This window comes from Camelus bactrianus, chromosome X (genome assembly GCF_048773025.1).
Source record: "Camelus bactrianus isolate YW-2024 breed Bactrian camel chromosome X, ASM4877302v1, whole genome shotgun sequence".
Lineage (NCBI taxonomy): Eukaryota > Metazoa > Chordata > Mammalia > Artiodactyla > Camelidae > Camelus > Camelus bactrianus.
In genome coordinates, this window is record NC_133575.1 from 29,052,967 (window position 1) to 29,074,909 (window position 21,943).

Below are 21,943 nucleotides of genomic sequence, written 5' to 3' on the forward strand. Positions count from 1 at the left end.
TATTGGACACAGTTCCCTGTGCTATACAAAAGAAACTTTTTAAAAATTACTTTTATACATAGTGGCTAACATTTGTAAATCTCAAACTCCCAAATTTAATCCCCTCCCACCCCCTTTCCCTGGTAACCATAAAATTGTTTACTAAGTCTGTGAGTCTGTTTCTGTTTTGTAGATAAGTTCATAGTGTTTTGTTTTAAGATTCCACATATGAGTGATATCATATGGTATTTTTCTCTTTCTGGCTTACTTCACTTAGAATGACAATCTCTAGGTCCATCCATGTTGCTGCAAATGGCATTTTGTTATTTTATGGCAGAGTAGTATTCCATTGTATAAGTATACCACAGTTTCTTTATTCAGTCAACTATCGATGGACATTTAGGATGGTTCCATGTCTTGACTATTGTATATAGTGCTGCTGTGAGCACTGGGGTGCATGTATCTTTTCAAATTAGAGTTCCTTCTAGATATATACCCAGAAGTGGGATTGCTGGATCCTATGATAGTTCTATTTTTAGTTTTTTGAGGAATCTCCATATGTTTTCCATAATGGTTGCACCAAACTACATTCCCACCAGTAGTTTTTTTGTAAAAAAAAGAAATAACAGTTTATATTTTAAAAATGCACTACTACATTATTTATGACAGCAAAAAATGGAATCAGTTCTTACTGGCTGCATAAATTTTTATTGTATGGATGTAACAGTTTATTTCTGAATTATAGAACATTTAGGAACTGGTTAAATTATGATACATGAATATAATGCAGCCACCAAGAATCATGTTTATGAGGTATTTCATTTCATAGGAAGATTATTACAATGTATGAATAAAAAAAGTTAGACGCAGAGTATCATATGAGCTTAACTTGTTAAAATACAATATTCAATAAATTTTTTATTCAGTAAATTTTGCATATCTAGTATGTGCCAAGTAGAGTGATGAGTATGAGGATATGGCATCAAACAAAATATACATGATCCCTGTCAGCATTAAACAAAATAGGACATCATTATGAAATTAAATCTTCATTTGGGAATTGGTGATTTCTAGTCCAATGTGATTAAGCTCATTTTCTAGTTTATGGCTTCTCCAGGACCTTGGTTTCATTTTCCTTCTGCTTTTTGTCTGGGAATTCATAGCTCTCCAGTTCAATTAGATTGAGTCGTAGAGTTTTAAAACAATGGCAATGGATAATTCAAGCCTAGCATTCTCCACCATCTGTAGATTGTTTTTTTTCCCTGACGCGGTCAGTGTTGCCCAACAACATCAGTGTAATAGCTTCTCCTAGGAATCTATCCTTGTGATTTTGTCTGAGCTGCTTCTGCAGGAGAAAATAACTAGTTTGCAAAAGAAAAGACCATTTTTGCATGGGCCTTTTTTATTTTACCTTTCATATGCTTTTATAAAATGTGATTCTTATTGTTGGGTAGCATTACAAACTAAATGTTCTGGAAACAAATTTCCTTTTTAAAAAGTTTGAATGATACTTATGGGAAATGGACCTTTACTCAGAAATAGTTTCTATTGAAGAGGCTATAAATCTTGTTTATTTAAGAAAGTCATCCTGCAAAATAAACCTTCTTTAGAATTGAGGTTAATGTTTTAATTTAATGTTTAACGGTCCGTGTCAGACCATTAAAATTTGGTACTCCCAGTAGCTTTAGTGTAGTGTCCTTGAACATATTCACTACAATGATAGGCTTTGTTAGCTGGTGATGCAAATTATTACATGTCACAGAAAGAACTCTTCCTTCTAAAGCCTCAGAAGTATATCGGATTTGATCTATATGCTATTTGTCATGATTTCTCCATGCCATTTTTTGTCATGTGCATGCCCAATAGGACAGGGGGAATATTAAAAATGTGAGAACTGATTTTTTTGTGCCTGAATTATAAATGTTGAGCTCTTGAAGTTATTTAGTATATCTGACCTCAGTTATTTTAAAAAAAATTGTAATACCTGAAATTCTTATATGACCGCATTTAAAGCACCAGTTTGTTAGATTTAGGGCTAAGATTGTATGCTGTGGTATGCCTAAGATAATAAACCAAAGCCACATTGTTTATTCTTCTACTTTTTCACACACACATGGTGTCCATTATGCATTGATCTTGTCCAGCAGTATTAACTTTCTTTAACTGATTGTTCTGCTATCTGAAGAGTCTTATTAAAATTTAATCAGTAAACTAAAAATAAGCAGCTAATGTCATAGTGCATTCTGGTAACTCATAAAAGAAAAAAATAAAGTAAAGCCTAATGTAGGTTTGTGAGGTTAAAGGAAGGTGAGTATATATTTACTGGCTATTCAAGGGTATATATAAATTATCATTTTCCCTCTCTTGAGAAGTGTGATTTAATGGGACCATGGTTATAGGTGATCTACTTTTCCATTTTCAGAATATTTACTGTTTTCCCTACTAGCACTAAACTTCTCCAAATTATATAGCACTGTATTAAAGCCCATACATGTTCTGTGTTTTCCTCAGAAAAGCTTTTCTGGACAGTGGCTATGGCTAACATGGTTCTTGAGTTGTGTCCTGTGTGTGCTGCGCTTCCCGGCCACCAAAATCAAGCAAATCCTGCCCATGGGCATCATCTTCCTAACGGCCTCTCCCTTTTTGTCTCATTCCTACATTGAAAGTTCGTTCTGCCTTACTGCCTGCCTTGTTTCCCTTTTCAAAACATTTCTAGATTTAGAAGAGGCACCTAACCATATTCCTGCTATTAGTTTTATCTTTTTCTTAATGACTGTTCTTCTGCTCAAAGACACTTATTTTCACAGTACAACAGAGCACCTATTAGTTTAGAAAATTATGGCATTTTGCTGATCTTAGATGTAATATTTGCTTAAATGCACACAAGATTTAAAACAGGCACTTCATATAAGATGTCCAGATGGCCAATTAATGTTCAAGAAAGGTGTTCAACTTCATCACTCACTAGGAAAACACATGAGGTGATACCGCTATCACCCAGCAGAATCGCAAAGACAGAAAAGATGGTACTGAGTCTGCAGGAGTGTAGAGCAGCTGAAAGTCTGCAGTACTGCTGCTAAGACTGTACATTGGTACAATCACACTGGAAAAGTGTTTATTAAGTAATGAGTAGAGCTGGCGGTAGGCATGCCTGTGAACCCAATAATTCCACTTTCAGATAAAGACACAGCAATAGTTATATAGGTTCATAAAAAGACATGTACAAGAATGTTCATAGCACTATGTGTAATAAACCTAAACTTGAGACAACCCAAATGTCTATCAAAAGTAAAATGAATACACTAACGGAGATATATACCTAACATGGAATTAGGGATAACAAATGAACTATAATTACGTGCAACAGTATGGATGAATCTTAGAAACATGGTGTCGAGCGAAAGAAGCTAGATCTGAAAGAGTATACATGGTGATTCCATTTATATGACATTCAGAAGCACTAAAATCTTATCTATGATGTAAGAAATCAGGCTAGTAGCTACTCTTGTTGGGAGATAGTGTTGAGACAGGGAGCACAAGGCGGGACTTCTGGGGTGCTGGTAATGTTCTGTCCGGTGCCCTCATCTGGGTCCTGATTACACTGGTGTGCTTTCTGTATAGAAAGTCAACAAGATTTGTGCACTTTTCTGTATGTATGCCACATTTTAACAATATTTATCTACTGTTTCATAGCAAATTACTTCAAAAGGTAGCAGTTTAAAATAGTAAAGTTATTATTTCACATAGTTTGTGAGAATCAAAATCCAGGAGTGGCTGAACTGGGTGGTTTTGTTCAGGGTTGCTCACAAGGTTGTTTTCAAGAGGTCAGCTGGCGTGTACACCAGAAGTTCACATAATGTTGTAAACTGACTATACTTCAACTAAAAAAAATTTTTTTTATATATATATAAAAGAAAAGATACCAGCTGGGGCCTGCAGTCATATGAAGGCTTGAATGGGGCTGGAGGATCTGCTTCAAGGTGGCTCAGTCACCTACCTGTTGACAGAGGCCTCAGTGAAAGCTACTTGCATTACTACAGGCTAAAAAAAAAAGAAAAATCCCACAGATAACATTCATTTATTTGCTCACTTGTTGATTTATATATACATATGTGTATAATGTTTTTACATATGTGTTTGTGTATTTAACAAATTATATCATGAATACTGTCATAATTTTTTCTCCACTCCATACATTATTGGCTCATCTATAGATCTGTTTCATCCTTTTTGCATATAATTTTATTGGGGTATAATCAACATAACAGTTGACATACATGCATGTATTTAAAGTGTACAACTGGATAAATTATGTGTGTGTGTGCACCCATGAAATTGTCATCACAATCAAGATGAGTAACTTCTCCAAAAAGTGTCTTCCTATCTCTTTATCATAATCCCTCCTCTCTTCCTTCTTAATGGCCAAAAAACTTTATTTACACATAAAAAGTGTCTTTAAAATCCACACTTACACGCTCACAGGTAGCTCAATCTAATGTTTTATTTAAATTATAGAACTCTCACCCCATTTGGAGGAAGAAATCTCCCTCTTCCCAGTCAAGAACACGTAAGTCAGATTCCCTAGGGTAGAATTTTAGCTCTGCCACTTTACAAACTCTATGACTTTGGGCAAATTGCTTAACTAATCTGCATCAGATTCCTTATCTGTACTTTTAGTGTTAATGCTAGTACTATTTTTTACTCATGATATTACAGAGATTAAAGAAATTATATGCATAAGGGATCTGATAACAAAGTTGTCTGCTATTATGATTCTCTTCGGGTTGCTATGCTAAAAGCCTAAGTTCTCAGTTTCTCCTGGTGATAATAAAGCTATGCGTTGATTTGGTCCTGCATTCAAATATCCTACCAGCACCTCTTCCTTTCACTCCTACTTCACCTCCCTCTGAGCTGCTTGCTAAAGATGAGGAGAGGTATGTATTTAATGCCAAGCTCTTTTAATATTTAGGTACTATCTTAGGGCCATTTCATATGCTGAGAATACCCAAAATAATGCTTTTTAAAAATGCCCAGACCTTATGAGTCAAGATGTCAGAATGCCACTTGGATTTCTATATTAAAACTTGTTAGTGATCACTTTGATGATAGTGTATAATAGCTATTCCTTGAATACATACCAAGTGTATATCCTATGAAAGATAAAAAAAATTAAATATTTTTTGTCCTTGGGAAGCTTACTATCAACTTGAAGAAATATGATTAGATTTTGAAGTAGTGGGTATGGAAAGACTGGCATCAGGTATTAAAGATGCAACAAAGAGCAGGTAGGTTTCATGACTGGTTATGTTAGACAGAGCTAAGGATACTGCCGCTGTTGTAAACCCATGTTTGGGAGTGTGTTTTACTGCTTGCCCTAAACTGGAAACAACCCAAACATCCATCAGTGGTAGAATAAGTATATAAACAGGAATATATATCTAATAGAGTCAATAGTGAGAATGAATGTATTGCAACCACACGCAACAGGATAGATGTTCACAAACATGAAGTTGAGTGGAAGAAGCTAGCTTCAAAAAATACACTATGATTCCATTTATGTGAAGATCTAAAAACTTGTAAAACTTATCTGTGGTATAAGAAATCAGGCTAGTGGTTACTAGTGCCTAATCCCTCCTCACTTTCCTCATGTTGCTAATTCCAAGTACGGGGCTTACCCTCATCACCGTAACCACCATAACCACCACAACCACCATCCCCGCCACGAGTGACCAGGGTTCTGTTCTTCAGGGTTTACGGTCCAGAGAAGTTGCAAAAAGGGCTGTCTACATGGAAAACTGGATGGGGACTAAGTAAAACCTCAGGCATAGATAGGCATCCTTCTAGCAGGGAGGTCATCAGCATGAGGATGACTCCCATCCAAGAGAAGCCTTCATCACACACCATCGGGAAAGATTCTGTCCCTAGGCTTGCACTTGTGGTCTTTTGATGCTAAAACCACTCCCAACGGACTCCTGGGCATTCAAGCAATGCCTCTCACTAAAAATGGCCCATCATTATTCATCGGTTTGGTCCCTTCACATCTGGCCCTTCTGCCCTAGGCCTCAGTGGCTTCTCTCCAACCTTTAACCCAGGGAAACCTTTATAGCCTGGAACAGGGGAATGAGTGGGTGAGACTGAAGGGGAACCATGCTCTCATTACAGTCTTCAGTCATATTTCCCTGTGAAAGACCTGTTGTTTCTCCCAAGTACCTTGGAAGACAAGGTTCTGACCCAGGCTTATCTTTCATTTGAAGCAGTGAGTACAAGATGGCTTAGCTACTTCTGGGAGAGGTGGTAGGTAAGGAGTAAAGAAAGAAGGGGGAAAAAATGAACTCTGGGGAGAAATAAAACTTTAAATATCTTAAAATGTCATCCCATAACACTTGGGTTGAATGACATAATGAAGGTATCGACAATATAGTTATGAAATTCGGAAGGGAAGCTACTTTATATATATGATGGAGAAAGTATTTGGTTTTAGATCCGTGATGCTTCAGGTGGTGGCATGATGTCTAGGTTTCGATTTCTCTGAAGCATTTGGAATTACGGAAGTTAGGGGAAAGGTCAAGGCTGGGTATATAGCTTCGTGTTTTATTGGGATGGAAGTGATAATTGAAACATTACTGTGGATGCAATAAACGATTTCTGTTAGGAAATAACCATTGACTTCATCAAGTGATTTATAGGGCATCTAGATTATTTGATGTATTTTCTGATGACTTTTTTTTATTCACTGAGATACTTCTATAGTTTTAGCATGATTTATTTAGTTACACCATTATCTTATAATATTTTATTGTGTAGTTGAAATATAAGTGCCACTATCATATAAAATTATTATCTGTAACTTAAAAGTTATTCGAGAATTTTCAAACTGTTATTGATAGTAGTATATCTTTATGTTTCAATAATATTTATCCTGGACTGACTGACTTTACTTTTGACTTGTTGATTTATGGAAGTAAGACATTTCATGGTATACTCCAGGGATTGGCAAATAATCACTTGCTGCCTGTTTTTGTATGACCCATGAACTGAGATTGATTTTTACATTTTTAAATGGTTGAAAAATTTTAAAAGGAAATCTATGACACCTGAAAATTATAGAATTCCAATCTCAAAAATTTTATTAGAACACAGCCGCACAAAAATTGATTTCTATGGCTGTTGGGTTTTTGTGTGTATGTGTGTGTGTTTGTATAAATATAAATGAAGTATAGTCAGTTTACAATGTTGTGTCAATTTCTGATGTACAGCATGATGTTTCAGACATGCATATACTTGTTTTCATATTCTTTTTCACCATAAGTTACTACAAAATACTGAATATAGTTACCTGTGCTATACAGTATAAACTTGTTGTTTATCTATTAAATATATATTAGTTAGTATCTGCAAATCTTGAACTCCCAATTTATCCCTTCCCACCCCCTTCCCCTCCTGGTAACTGTAAGTTTGTTGTCTATGTCTGTGAGTCTTTCTGTTTTGTAAATAAGTTTCTTTTTTTTTTTTTTCTTTAGATTCCACATATAAGTGATACCATATGATATTCTTCTTTCTCTTTCTGGCTTACTTCACTTAGAATGACGATCTCCAGGTCTATCCATGTTGCTGCAAATGGCGTTATTTTTATTCTTTTTTGTGGCTGAGTAGTATTGCATTGTATAAATATACCACAACTTCTTTATCCAGTCATCTGTTGATGGACATTTAGGTTGTTTCCATGTCTTGGCTATTGTAAATAGTGCTGCTGTGAACACTGGAGGACATGTATTGTTTTGAATTAAGATTTCCTCTGGATAAGTGTCTGTGACTGCTTTTGTTCTACAACAGCGAAGTCGAATTTAGTTGCAACAGAGACCATATGGCCCACAAAGCTTAAAATATTTACTCTCTAGCCCTATACAGGAAAAGTTTGCTGACCCCTGGTATACACCAGCAGCTGTGTCATTGATAAACTACTAAAAGACCAATATCCAAAAAAAAAAAAAAAAAAAAGTGGTTGTTTACAGTCATTAAACAACAATCCCTGCCCTCCTTTTCTGCCTTATTTATCCTTTGTATGCACCACTATCTATCACGATTTAGCATGCTGTACATTTTGCTTGTTGAAATAAATGAGCACAGATTCCCATCTAGGTTGTAACTTTCACGAGGGCAAGCATTATTGTCTTTATTTACTGCGGTTTCCCCGGAACTTAGACATGTAGTAGAAACACAATGTGTATTTGAGTAGTCACACAATATATATTTATTGAATTGAAAAGATGATTGTGCCAAATCTTCTATATATTACTATACCCAAATCTGAGGATAACTGGAGAACAGACCAAAACAAAGTATCCTTTCTTCATTTGTATAACCTGCCTCACTTTGCTCTCTAGATTCTGAAAGGTAAGTATCCAGGGAATTCAGCAGTATCTGATGGCACTTTTGATGTTGCTGTCTTGTGTATATCACTGGGAGGAATTGCATTTATAAGTATTTATATATTATATATATTAATTTTATAATTATTTGGCAATTATCATGCTATGATTTTATAATTTATTAACTTTATAATAATTATTATATTTTTACTTAATATTTATGTTACCAAATAAATTTCTCAAGGCTTTGTCAGTTGTTATATTTACACATTGAAGTTAACGGCCTAGCGAAGTGACTGGAACAGAATTAAATACCCAAAGTTTAGAGGAATTGAAGAATTAAGCTCTTTTGGTTGTTTCATGTATGCAGAGGTATTTAGCAGTTTTCCACTGTGTTTAAAATAAAATCCAAACTCGTTTTAAACCAGTAAAGCATTGTATAATTTGACCATTTGTCTGTCTCCAGCCTCTTTTGCTTGCCATGCTAAAGCCATATTGAATTTCTTTAAATTTCTCTAATAACTTAAGTTCCTCTATGTATTTTTTTAATTGACTCCCTGATAGACTGTAAGCTCTTTTAGGGCAGGGATCAAATTTATCTTATTCAGCATCAAGTCCCCAGTAATTGGCAGAATTACTGACATTTAGTAAGTAGTAAGTAAATACTTCTTGAATGACTGTATCTGTGATTTAAAGAGCGCTGGACTTGGTGTCAGAAACCTGAGGTTAAATCCTGTGGAATGTGTTCTCAATCTTGATTTGGATATCTAGTAGACAGGTGTTTGTGAAGTCGTTGAGCTGAACAGTTATAATGTGAGTACTTTTGAGGCAGATGTGTTGATGAGAAAAACAGCAATCCTGAGATGCCCTTACTTATGTAAACGTGAGTGAGTCAGTTTCTTTGGAATTTAGTTGTATCGGTTATCAAAAGGTATTGTCCCTACCACATAAGGTTGTTGTGAGCACTGATGAGGTGATGTATAGTGAAATTGCCTTACTGTTGTAGATATACAACACACAGCAGCCGAATCTTTATTATTTGAAGGATATGGAAGTGGGGAAGATGCAGAGGGGAAGGGAAGCTCTCAGAAGCCTGTAAACCCATCTGTTACAGAAGGGCTCTTAGGCAGCTAAAAAGAGCTGGGGCTTTAAGAGACACCATGAAGACAGAATGAACTTCATCTCATCTCTAGAGTATGCCACAGAGCCCTTAGGCCCTCTTATTCTTAAAAATTAGAAGGCCCTTGAGGCTTGGGGAAGGCAGGAGAATAGGACTGGCAAAGCCTTTAATTAGGGGTGGCCAGAAAATAATGAAACGGTGTATCAGTGTTCTGCACAGTAGAGGACAGTGAAGTGATTGACCAACCTAATCAGCCATGAGAGAGCCATGTGGCTAAAAAATAGAGCCATCATTGAAGTGCTTCTCTACAAATTAAAATGTAGCCTGCAGTGTTTCAGAACTAATAAGGAGCTAGATGTAATTGAATCTCAGAGGATTACTGGAAGAGCAGTCACTACCAGGATTAGGAGTTTCCAGGCTGTGGTTGTCACTGGGAGGCTGGGGAGAGAGACGCAAGCGCATGTAAGGACATCAAAAATGGCAAAGGGAGCTCTTACAGAACTGAGGGTGCACACTCCAGACTTAAATAGGGCATGCAGCTGAAGCTAAAACTTTAAAATCAAATTTAAAAAATTCAGTTCATAAAATATATATTATTCTACCCTCTGTCTGAAGTAGTAATATTTACACTGAGTGTATTGAACCAGATTGACCACCAGAACTACATTGAACCAAAACATTTGGAGAGAAGAAAATCTTTGTTGTCATCCTCACAGGTCCTTCTCACTGTTTATTGTTATCAAGAACTATTCTAACTGTTCTCATTTAATCTTCCCTCAAAGCCTGTGAAATTAAGGCTGCCAATAATAACTCCATTATGGATGGACAAACTGAGGCTTAAAGAGGTTGAATAACTTGGCCAAAGTCAGGCAGCTAGTAATTGGCAAGGCAGACCTCACCCCCGGGTACATGTGCTGGCAAAGCCCTCGCTCTGACCTAGTGGTGGAATTCTTGTCGGGATGTATGTAACCTGTCGTTATTTAAGAGACCAGTTCTGGGAATTTGCTCAGTATCAGCATGCCTTCCATAGATAAGAAATCCACACCACAGAGAAGACATCCTAAAAACTGCACATTGATGAATCATACTTGAATATCCTGGAAGAGAGTAGCATCTACCACATTGTTTACTGGATTGTAAGCTCCAAAAAAAAAAAGCAGAGAATACATCTCTCTTATTTGTCACTGTTTCTCAAGGCAGGGTTCTCAGCCTTGGCACTGTTGACATTTTGGCCCAGGTAATTCTTTGTTGTGGGGGACTGTTCTGTGAATTGTAGGATGTTTAGCAGTATCTCTGGCCTCAACCCACTTGACATTAGTAGCACCCCTCCCCAGTTGTGATGAGCAAAAATATCTCTGGACATTGCCAAATATCTCTTGGGGAGAAAATTGCCCCCAATTGAGAACAACTGCCCTCTTAAAGAATAGAACAGTGCCTGGCAGGTACAAGACAGCCGGTGTTTTTTAATTAACTGAAGACAGAAATGAACAGTGTTTGACAAAGTACAGTGCTTGTGGTATGCACAGTAACTAGAGGAAACCTTGAAAAAGTTCTAGAACTTTAATAGTAATGCATTTTTATATGCACTAGAAAAATAACATCTCAAACCTGTGATTTTACATAGGACAAGGTTAAGGGGATACTGAAGTTTAAAAAATGACTTAATTGAAGGAAACATTAAGTCACTGTAGACAGTAAATGCGTTTAGCAAAAATCAAAAAATTGATGAAGGTGGTATATAAATGACTGAAGTTTGATGCATCTGTCTGTACTAAGGGAAACTTAGGCAAACAGTATGTCCTGAACATACTTGCTATGAGAGCTTCCTCAAAGTCTGGCCACTAGGGCCCCCACTGGGAATGATCTGGTGTCATGTACAAAGTAGATGCAGATGTAGAAGACAAATTACTTACTCTCTGAAAACTGGACAGTCTGGTAGATACGTAAGGTATGCAGATCTGTATGAGGTAGCACCTAAGTTCCATATTGTATGAGAGTTCCAAGGAAAAAGAGATGACTTCCTATTCAAGTGATAAGGAAAGGCTTCACTACTGATGGTGAGGGATGAACGGAATCTTTGTAGGTATGGATAATACAGTGGAAAATGAGCAGAGGCATAGAGCGGAAACAGTTTAAAGCATATTTCAGGGATGAGTAGAGGCCGGTTTGGCTGGAGTGTAGTGTCATGTTAAGGAAGGTGGAACCTGCTTGTCAAGAATGTTTAATGCCAGGCTGGGTAAATCCATGGAACAGTGATTTTTATTTAGATTTCCTAATGTCTGGTTAAAAGCTGCTTTGTTGTTGTTTTTAAGTGTGTTGTCATTACTTTAAAAGTAATGTTTAGTTTGGGATGGGGTTCTAAGACTCAAGATTGATGAATACCACTGCTTAGAGAGGTATATAGACTTAAAATGCACGCGCGCGCGCACACACACACACACACACACCCCACCTCCATCCCCCTCCCCTCCTCCACTGAAGAAGAGAATAAAGCAGTAAAGGATCAGAGTAGAAAATGCAAGCTGAACCCTGGCAAAAACCTGAGACTGAGGCAGTTTAGGTTTTGAGAGTGATCTTGGCAGTAGGCCTTGAACTACATCTCTGTAAGGAAATTGTCTTCTTAAAATCAAGGTTCAGATCTTTGGAAGTTTACTACTGGAGCACTAGGTGAGTCAGCTTCCAGGTCATATTGATCTTTGCCTCCTTGGTTTCATCTTCCCCTGAAAGAGAGCTGCCTCTGAAGTCTGTTCTTTCCATGTTGACCTCTGGAGGGGCAAGTCATCATTGAAAATCCTGGCCAACGCCTGACAGCCCTTTGCTTTGTGGTTCCCCTAATACAATTTCTTACTATTTTTACTGAAGTGAGAAAGGTTTTGTAATTCTTTGTATAATGCTTACTTCATTTATCTGACTTGGAGGGGTGACAGTGAAAAAATTGAGATGGTACCTGGGAAGGGTATAGGGCCTTCCCATGAGTATGAGAGTTCCAGCTCTTTCCTAAAGCCTTCCCAGAATGGCTTCATCTGAAGGGCCAGGGCTCACTAGTTTTCCAACTGCTTTCTGATGGGGTATTTCTAGGCCGCCTCAAGGAGAAATCCCAGTGGGTGGGAGTACAGGCCTCCACCTCAGTTCATCGTGAAGAGTTCAGCCCTAACCCATTTGATATCCTAGTGTTGTGCATAAGATTTTTTGAGAGTGGTAAAAGGTGGGGTGATTAGAAATTGTTAGATGATTTCTCAAGTTCCTTTTGGCTCTAAAATCCTCTGAGAATTGAGCCCCCTTGACTTCTCTCTTGGTTCACTTTATGTTAACTTTGTTCCATGCAATTAATACCTTGTTAGTAAATAATGAAATTCCGGAGCTGCAAGAGGCTTTAGCAGTTATCTTGTCCAGTTTCCCAAAATGAGCTCCAAAGAATAGAACTGCTAAGAAATACTGATTGCCCACAGAAAAGGATTATGTAGCCAAATACATTGAGAGACTGTAGTTTTATCACATTTCTTGTTAGCATTTTTAATGCTCTGAAAAATCTTATAATAAAGAAACCTATTTAACCTAAAGACAACATTTCTTACATTTATTTGATCAGAGCCCTATTTTTGAATAATGCACCTTTTAACATCCTGTGGACATCAATTTGGGAAACACTCATCTAGTTCAGCCCCCTCCTTCTGTAAGGAGTATGAGATAGAAAATGATTTTCCAGTGTCACATAACTAATTATCAGGTCTCAGTCTCATGTTTATTCCCTGACTGTCTCTGTTTCGTATATAGTTAACTTTTTTGTTTCCCAGCTTTATTGATACATAATTGATACATGATATTGTATAAATGTAAGATGTACCAATGTGATGATTTGATACACGGATATAGTGTGAAATGATTTCCACAGTAAGGTTAGCTAATAGATCCCTTGCCTCACCTCATGTAGTTATAATGTTTTGTGCAGTGTGTTGAGAACTTTTAAGACCTACTTAACATCTTTCAAATATACAAGAATTGTTTCCAACTATAGTCATCAGGTTGTATATTCCATCCCTAGAGCTTATTCATTTTTAAATTTGAAAGGTTTTACTTTTTGACTATCTTCTCCCATTACCACCACCACTTCCTGCCCCCAACCCCAGCAACTGCCAGTCTGCTTTCTATTTTTATGATTTTGGGGTTTTTTTAGATTCCACATATAAATGAGATTATACAGTATTTGTCTTTCAATGTCTGACTTATTTAGCTTAGCATAATGTTCTCAGAATTCATCCATGTTGTCACAAGTTGCAGAATTTCCTTTTCTTATAGCTGAATAATATTCCGTGTGTGTGTGTATAATTTTTTTCTTTATCCATTCATCTGTTGGTGGACATGTAGTTGTTTCCATGTCTTGATTACTGTAAAAGATGCTGCAGTGAACATGGTGGTACAGAAGTCTCTTCCAGATAGTGGTTTCATTTCCTTCAGATATGTACCCTGAAGTGGAATTACTGGATCACATGGTATTTCTATTTTTTTTAATAAGGAACTTCCATACTGTTCTCTACAGTGGCTGTACCAGGTTACATTCCCATCAGCAGTGTAAAAGGGTTTCCCTTTCTCCATTTTCTCACTGGCATTTGTTATCTCTTGTCTTTTTGGTAATAGACATATTAACAGTTGTGAGGTGATGTATCATTGTGGGTTTGATTTGCATTTCTCCCATGGTTAGTGATGTTGAGCACCTTTTCATGTAGCTCTTCACCATTTGTATATCTTCTTTTGAAAAATGTCTACTTAGATCCATTGCCCATTTTTAAATTTGGTTATTTGTTTCTTGCCTTTGAGTTGTATGAGTTCATTGTGTATTTCAGATGTTAACCCCTTATCGGATATGTGATTTGCAGATATACTTTCCTATTCCTTTAGCTGCCTTTTCATTTTGTTGATCATTTCTTTTGCTGTGCAGAAGCTTTTTAGTTTGTTGTAGTCTCATTTGTGCCTTTTTGCCTATGTTTCTGGTGTGATATCCAAAAATCATTGCCAAGGCCAGTTTCAAGGAGCTATTTCCCTTTGTTTTCTTCTAAAAGTTTTTGTTTTCTTCTGGATTTTCTTCTAGGACCTTGTTGTCCTCTCGGTTTAAGTCTCATATAAGTCTTTAATTCACTTTGAGTTAATTTTTGTTGATGATATAAGGTAGGGGTCCAGTTTCAGGTTTTTGTCTGTGAATATCTAGTTTTCCCAGAATCGTTTATTTAGCTATTGTTTATTGAAGTATAGCTGATTTACAGTGTTGTGTTAATTTCTGGTTTACAGCAGAGTGATTCTGTCATACATACACATACACACACACACACACATATATGTTCTTTTCCATTACGGTTTATTATAGGATATTGAATATAGTTCCCTATGCTGTATGCTAGAACCTTGTTTATCTATTTTATATGTAGTAATCTGTATCTGCTAATCCCAAATTCCTAATTTATCCCTCCCCATCTCCTTTCCCCTTTGGTAACCCTTAGTTTGTTTTCTATGTCTATGAGTCTCTTTCTGTTTTGTAAATAAGTTCATTTGTATCATATTTTAGATTCCACATATATATGATATCATATAGTATTTGTCTTCCTCTTTCTGACTTAACTTAGTATGATAATCTCTAGGTCCATCCGTGTGGCTGCAAATGGCATTATTCATCTTTTCTATTGTTTTCTTGTACCTTATCTCATTTATTCCTGCTCTCATACTTAGTTATTTCCTTTTTCTATTAACTTTGGGCTTGTTTTGTTCTTCTTTCACTAGTTCCTTGAGGTGTAAAGTTAGGTTGTTCTTTGATACCTTTTTTTCTTTAAGAAGTTTATCACTATAAATTTCCTCTTAGAACCACATTTGTTGCATCTCATTGCTTTTCTTACGTTGTGTTTCCATTTTTGTATGTCTCAAGATTTTTTTTTAACCTTTTGATTTCTTCTTTGGCCCATCGGTTGGTCAGGAGTGTGTTTAATTTTCATGTACTAAAATTTTTCTGGCTTTCCCCTTGTTATTGATTTCTAGCTTCATACCATTGTGGTTATAAAAGCTACTTGATTTTCTATTTCTATTGAATTTGTTGAGACTTGTTTTGTGGCCTACCATATAATTAGTCCTAGAAAAGATTTCTATGTGTGCTTGAGAAGAATGTGTATTCTGCTGCTGTTAGATGGAACATTCTATTTATGTCTGTTTGGCCTATAGTGTTATTTAAACCTACTGTTTCCTGATTGATTCTCTGAATGATCTATCCATTGCTGAGAGTGGGATGTTAGAGACAACAGATGTTATTGTATTGCTGTTTATTTCTCACTTTGTGTTAGTATTTGCTTTATGTATTTAAGTGCTCCAATGTTAGATGTGTAAACATTTACAGTTGTTATATCTTCTTGATGAATTGACCCCTTTTTCATTATATAATGACCTTCCTTTCCTCTCGTGATTATATTTAGCTTAAGGTCTACTTTGTCTGATGTAAGTATAGCTATCCCTGCTTTATTTTGGTTACAATTTGCTTGAAATATCTTTTTCCATCCCTTCATTCTATATGTGTCCTTAAAGCTAAAGTGAGTCGCTTGTAGGCAGCATATCATTGGGATCTTGTTTTTTATTCATACACCCATTCTGTCTTTTGATTGGAGTATTTAATACACTTAAATAATAATTATTAGTAGATATTGCCATTTTGTTCTATTAAATTCTTCAGTCATTGCATTCTTCACCTCTTAGATTTCTGGGGTTTTTTTCAATGGTTTCTTTTTCTTTCTTTCTTTTTCTTTTTTGAACTTCTCATTTTTGTTTATGCACGGTTTTCTTAATTTTGTCTGGTCTGTGTGTTCTTGTAGTTCGTTGAAGTTCTTTAACAGGATTATTCTGAGTTCTTTTTCAGACAGTTGATAGACTTCCATTTCGTAAGGGTCAGTTGTTGGAGCTTTATCGGTTTCTTTTGGTGGTGTCATGTTTACCTATTTCTTCGTAATGCCTGATTCCTTGCATTGTTATCTGTTCATTTATTTAAACAGTCTCCTCTTCCAGACTTTATAGGTCTACTTCAATAAGGAAAGACCTTCACCAGTCATTACTGCTTAGGACTACTGGAGAGGTCAGTTGATAGCCTCAGTAGTCAGGCAAGGCTTGCTATTGTGGTCTCTAGTTGGATAAGGCCATTACCTGTGTTCTGTGTTCTGAGGTTGATGGGGGATGCCACTGGCTGGGCTCTGCAGTTGGTTAGGCCTATAGTCTGGGTTCCATGTTCAAACAGGACCACTGGATGACTATCTCTCTGTTTAGGTGGGGCTACTGGTTGTGCTCAGCAGTCAAGTGGGACCACTAGCTGGGCTCTGCAATCACCTCCAGTTGGGTGAAGTCCCAGGCTGTGTTCCCTGGTAGGGTGGTGCCACTGGTTGGGTCCCATGATTGAGCGGGGCTATAGGTTGGGTTCTGCAGTCATCCCTTGCTGTGTGGAATCTCAGACTGTGTCCCAAAGCCAGGTGGTACCACTGGCTGTGTTTTGTGTTGCGGCAGGGCCCCAGGCAGGGCATAATGGTTTGACGTGGCTTCAGGCTGTCCTCTGTGATTAGGTGGGGCCGCAGACGGTGCCCTTCTGAAGTTGAACACGGCTATGTGCTGGTGTTCCTGATCAGTAGTCTGTGAACTGCTGGTAGGCTTGGTCGCTGGCTGGGCTTCCTTGTTCAGTGTGCTCTTTTGTCCGACAGGGTTACTGGCTGGGCTTCCTGCCTGGGCAAGGCCACAGGCTGTGCTCAGCAGTTGGGCAGGGCCATAGGCTGGGCTCCTCTGCTTATCAGGGTTGTTGACTGGGCTCCATGGCTGAGTAGGATTGTAGGCTGGGCTCTGCGTCTCTCACAGTATCATAGGCTGGGCTCCCATGTTGCCCAGGGTCACTGTTTCAGCTGTCTGGTTTTGCAGAGCCAGAATCTACACTCAGTAGTGGGTCAGGCCTGCTAGGTTGTCTCCTTAACCAAGACGGGCTGTAAGAGGGTCCTATGGCTGCTCTAGTTCCCTGGCCAGGACTCCTTGAAGGCAGGACTGGAGGCTATGCTCAGCGTTTGGGCGGGGCTGAGAACTTGCTTTCCTGGGCTGGGTTGTAGAATAGGCTGCGCTGCTAGGGTGGCCCATTGATTGGGGATCCAGATCAAGTAGAACTGCCAACTAAGCTCCCTAGCCAGAAGGGGCCACTTGCTCAGTTCTGCAGATGACCAGAGCTGCGGGCTGCGATCTTTGCTCAGGCGCTGCTGCGAGCAGGAATGCCATCTGCCAAGACCTCAACACTGTTTGCTGTGAGCCCCGACCCCTTCTCCACCTCTACCTGATCCCCAGTGTCAAGTTCAGCAAATTCCTCCAGTGATCTTTATGAGGCAAGACCTGAGTGATCCTCCTGAGAAGTTTCCCCTATGCCGGGGGGAGTTGGGTGTCCACCTTGGTCTCTCTTTTCCCACTATAGAAACCACATCCCTCTCCTACCCCTAGGGAGGAGGACCATATGGTGAGAGTGTATCCCATCCTCTTACCCTCCTAATGTGGTCCTGCTCAGTCTCTGTTGCCCAGTAGGGTGCTTCAGCATTACCCCCAGGTTCTGGGATTTTCACAGTGGAGTCTTTTCTATAGATAGTTGCTAGTTGGTCTTCTTATGAGGGGGACTGAAGTTGGGAATGATCTATGTGATCATCTTGAAGACATCACTCTCCCCTATATGTCTGGCTTCAAGTAGATTATATATTCCTTAACGGAGTGATAAATTATGTCTTATAATTTTGCCTCTCTGGTGCTGAGCTCCATATGGGAATGTGGCAGGTGAACAATAAATTCGTGGTAGTTCTATGACTAAACTCTATTAGAAAATGAAGCATTATGGTATAAATTAGCTTCTGTGTGTATATTTTCATAAAGAAACAGAATTGCTGCTCTTCCATGCACACCTGCATTTGTGGTATGTGGTTTTTTTTCCTCCAAGTTTCTGTTGTCAGTAGTTCATAGTTATTGATTCACACTGTTTATTGGTAATAACTCTGTGGGCTGCTTTGCTGCAGGGATAATTTGATGTTTGACACCATTCAGGAAAATGTTACACCATAAAGGGCATTGGATTTATCACAGAGTGACATTGAAGAGAAACCAGGATAGGCAAACTAATAACATGCTAGCCTCATTATTAAAACAAGGCCTGTTGGCATTTTTGTCCATCATTTTTTGTTGATATTACTGCCTTCCTAAGAGATAACCCTGTAACCAATTTGATGGCTTTTATTTGGCAATTGCAGAAACTAATGCCAGATAAAGAAGGTCATACTAAGTTGATACAGAGCCCATGCTTCCAGAATACTGTGTTTCTGTCCTCTGAGGTTAGATGTCTGTTTCTGATGGAGAAAACATTTCTGTAAGGGGGCAAGATTGGAATGCACTGAAATGAAATGCTCATGTTGACCACATCAGCTTTAATGGAACGTGAATCTGACTGTGTGTATGTGCTGTATTTTGTACAGGGAATCATCATCCAGGGACCTACCGGAGACCACAAGAAAACATGGGGAGAAGTAAGTTTCCCTTCACTTTTAAATAATTGAGATGCTCTCCACATTAATCCACTGTATCCAGGAAATTAGATTCGCAACTCAAAGTTGTTTTTTTGTTTTGTTTTGTTTTTGTGGACACCTAAATTGCTTTTCTGGTTAGTGTTAGAAAGGTTTTGTCTGAAGCAGGGCTGTGCAGAGAAAGAGCATCAGATCACATGTTGCTCTCTGGAAAGAGTCTCCCCCCAACCCTCCTCTTTTCTGGACATCTCTCAGTACAGGGAGAGAAGGCTCAAACTTGATACTGTATAGACCTGCCCTAATCACAGCTTTTTTACAACTCTTAACAAAGTTACCCATATGCTGCTAATGGTTTCTAAGCCTTTGTCGATGGTAACATAAACAAAAATATGACTGTACTATGTAACCAATGATAGTAGTAAAAAATTAATCTGTAAGGTTGACTTATAAATGGTTTTGGTTTCACCTAAAATGTTAAAGCCTGGCATTAAGAACCATTAGATGAATTCTGTCTGTTTATTTTTCCTTTCTCATAAGGCTATTATATGGGCAGTGAGAAATAGACAAATTTAAGGTCATTTCTTTCTTAAGTTGTTAATAAACAGCCACTGCAATGACTTCATAAATAATTCTAATCAATGTAGACCATAAAATCTGATGTTATGAAGGACCTCAGAGGAAGGCTTGGTGTTGTGTGGTATAATGAGACGAATACTGGACATAGAGCCAGAGGCCTGAATTCAAGCTCTGTCTCTACTATGTTGATCAAATCCTAGTGCTCCCCGAAACTTGTGTGTTCATCTGAGTTGGGATTAATGACATTCTGCACTATTAGCCTCAGGAAATTGTGGTTGGCATAATGTGATAATACATATGAAAGCATGTTGAGAACTCTGAAATACAATGGAAGAGTGCGGTGATATCTGCTCATTTCTGTCCTTACTGAATATATCTACATTGGTTCTGTCTTTTAATAGTTAAAATGAAGTTATTTGAGATGCTTCTGTAGGCAGCAGGGCTGAGACTAGGGTTGTACATGTGACCGAGAGTGTTTCCTTATGTTTTATGCTCTAGGCATCTCGCTCACCCCACGTCACTCTTGGCACTGGTAGGCAGCCCCAAGGATTATGGATGGAAAATATCTTCCTGAACCTTGACAAGTTAGCTTTTGTGTGTTTTCTCCAGAGCTTACCCAGGGATTCTGGTTCTTTTGCAACCTTCGCAAAAGATACCAATCTCTAACAGTTTAGAAATTTTTTTAAATAAATAAATTAAACAAAAACTGGTAAGTTCTGGACTAACCCATGCCATGTGCTAACTCCAAGTCATCTGTCGCCAGAAGCTTCCAGAGTAACTCATCATGGCTTGGTCCTCACCTCCTCTCAAGCTTCCGGTGGACTTGGAGAATGTTCTGATTATTGGATTTTATCCTGATCATATGGCGAAGAGAGCTGCACTGAGATAGGGCAACACATTCCTTCCTGTTTCTTCTCTTCCTTTTCAGAATGGTTATCAGATCATCAGCAAGGAGATCATTAGGTGCTTACTTTAATGGGTGCCCCGGCAAGTATTTGTGTAAGTTGTCAGGCAATTAATAGAGTTCTTGCTAAAGGACAGGGCTTGGTAATGTACTCTGCAAAGATGGGCATGTTTCCAACCTGGAGATGAGATAAGGAAGGTGCTTCCAAGAAAATGCTACTTTTACAAACACAAGGAAGCTTGTAATAGCAGCATTTTGACTGTCTGTGTTGGGCACTTTAAAAACGTCCTTAACATCCTGAATCTCAAAGATTCTATCCTTTACTCTCTAAGCTTTGCTTCATTTTTCTGATTATACTTGTTAATTGCTGACACTGTTAGTGGAAAAAAAGATGCTACTGTGTGCTCTTTTTTCTTTATTTTCTGGCAGTATACAATGAAGTTTTTAATGAATTTGGCAGATTCTCACAAACATAGCTCAATGTGTCATACAAAGGGACAGCAGAGGAAAGTATCACAAAGACATGGCACTAGCCTCATTAATTAAGGAGCCATGAAAACAAAGAACACAGCCAGGGAACCATACAGTATGGGTGAAAAATTGAAATTAATTGAGGTGAATTTCTTTTAATATTCTTTGATATTGAATGAAGAAATTATAAATATGTGTTAGAGGAATCATTCTTTTATTTTTATATTTTAAGAATTATTTTTGTTTGACCATCAGATCTGAAAACTGAAGGAGTCCTTTATACACGAAATCTCCTATGAAAGTTCTTTTGTTTCGTTTTGTTAGATTTCTTTCCTTGAGGGGAGGTAGTTAGGTTTATTTATTTAGTTACTTTTGGAGGAAGTACTGGAGATTGAACCCAGGACCTTGTGCATGCTAAGAACGCGCTCTACCACTTGAGCTATATCCTCCCTGCCTCATTCTTTTATTTTTGTGACATGAAAAAATTCATAAAGTTAAAAATGGTGGCAGAGGATGGGAACAGATTTGTGTATTTAATTTTTCATTAGGCCACCATCAGTGTCCATTGTATGTGACATTGAAATCCTATTTACTATATCTGAGTTCGGAGTTAGGGTTTAGTATTTAGTACTCTTAAGAATGTATCTTTATTTTGCTGTTAACAAGTATCTGTAGAGCATTTCATAACTCATAGATATTTCTCCTACATTATCTTAATTGAGTAGTAAGAGAACCCTATGATGTAAATACGGATTATTATCTTATAAAACTGAGGGTCATGAGAGAGTCTTACCCAAAGTTCAGTTTAGAAGGCAAACCTTGGTCTCCTTATGTCATATCCAGTTTTTATTTTCTTCCAATAAACCATGTTCTGAATACCTTTAGTCAGCAGTAGTGTTTAAAGTTGATTAAAACTTAGGATCTGTCTGATGCTGTGAAAAGTATAGAAGAAAATATTGTCTAAGAACTATGATGATGA

At 37.8% G+C, this 21,943-nt stretch overlaps 1 protein-coding gene across 4 annotated transcripts in view; it reads left to right on the forward strand.

Annotated features, from left to right (window-relative positions):
• PRRG1 (proline rich and Gla domain 1) overlaps positions 1-21,943 on the forward strand; it is a 103,379-nt gene that overhangs the window by 26,488 nt on the left and 54,948 nt on the right. For 3 of the 4 annotated variants that reach the window (XM_010949764.3, XM_045512677.2, XM_074358732.1), the window contains exon 2: positions 18,966-19,016. In XM_010949764.3, the coding sequence (XP_010948066.1) occupies positions 19,007-19,016 (10 nt within the window). In that variant the 5' untranslated portion in view covers positions 18,966-19,006. Of the gene's footprint in view, positions 1-4,499; positions 4,547-18,965; positions 19,017-21,943 lie in introns of those variants that run through there. The other variant, XM_074358733.1, reaches the window with a different exon arrangement.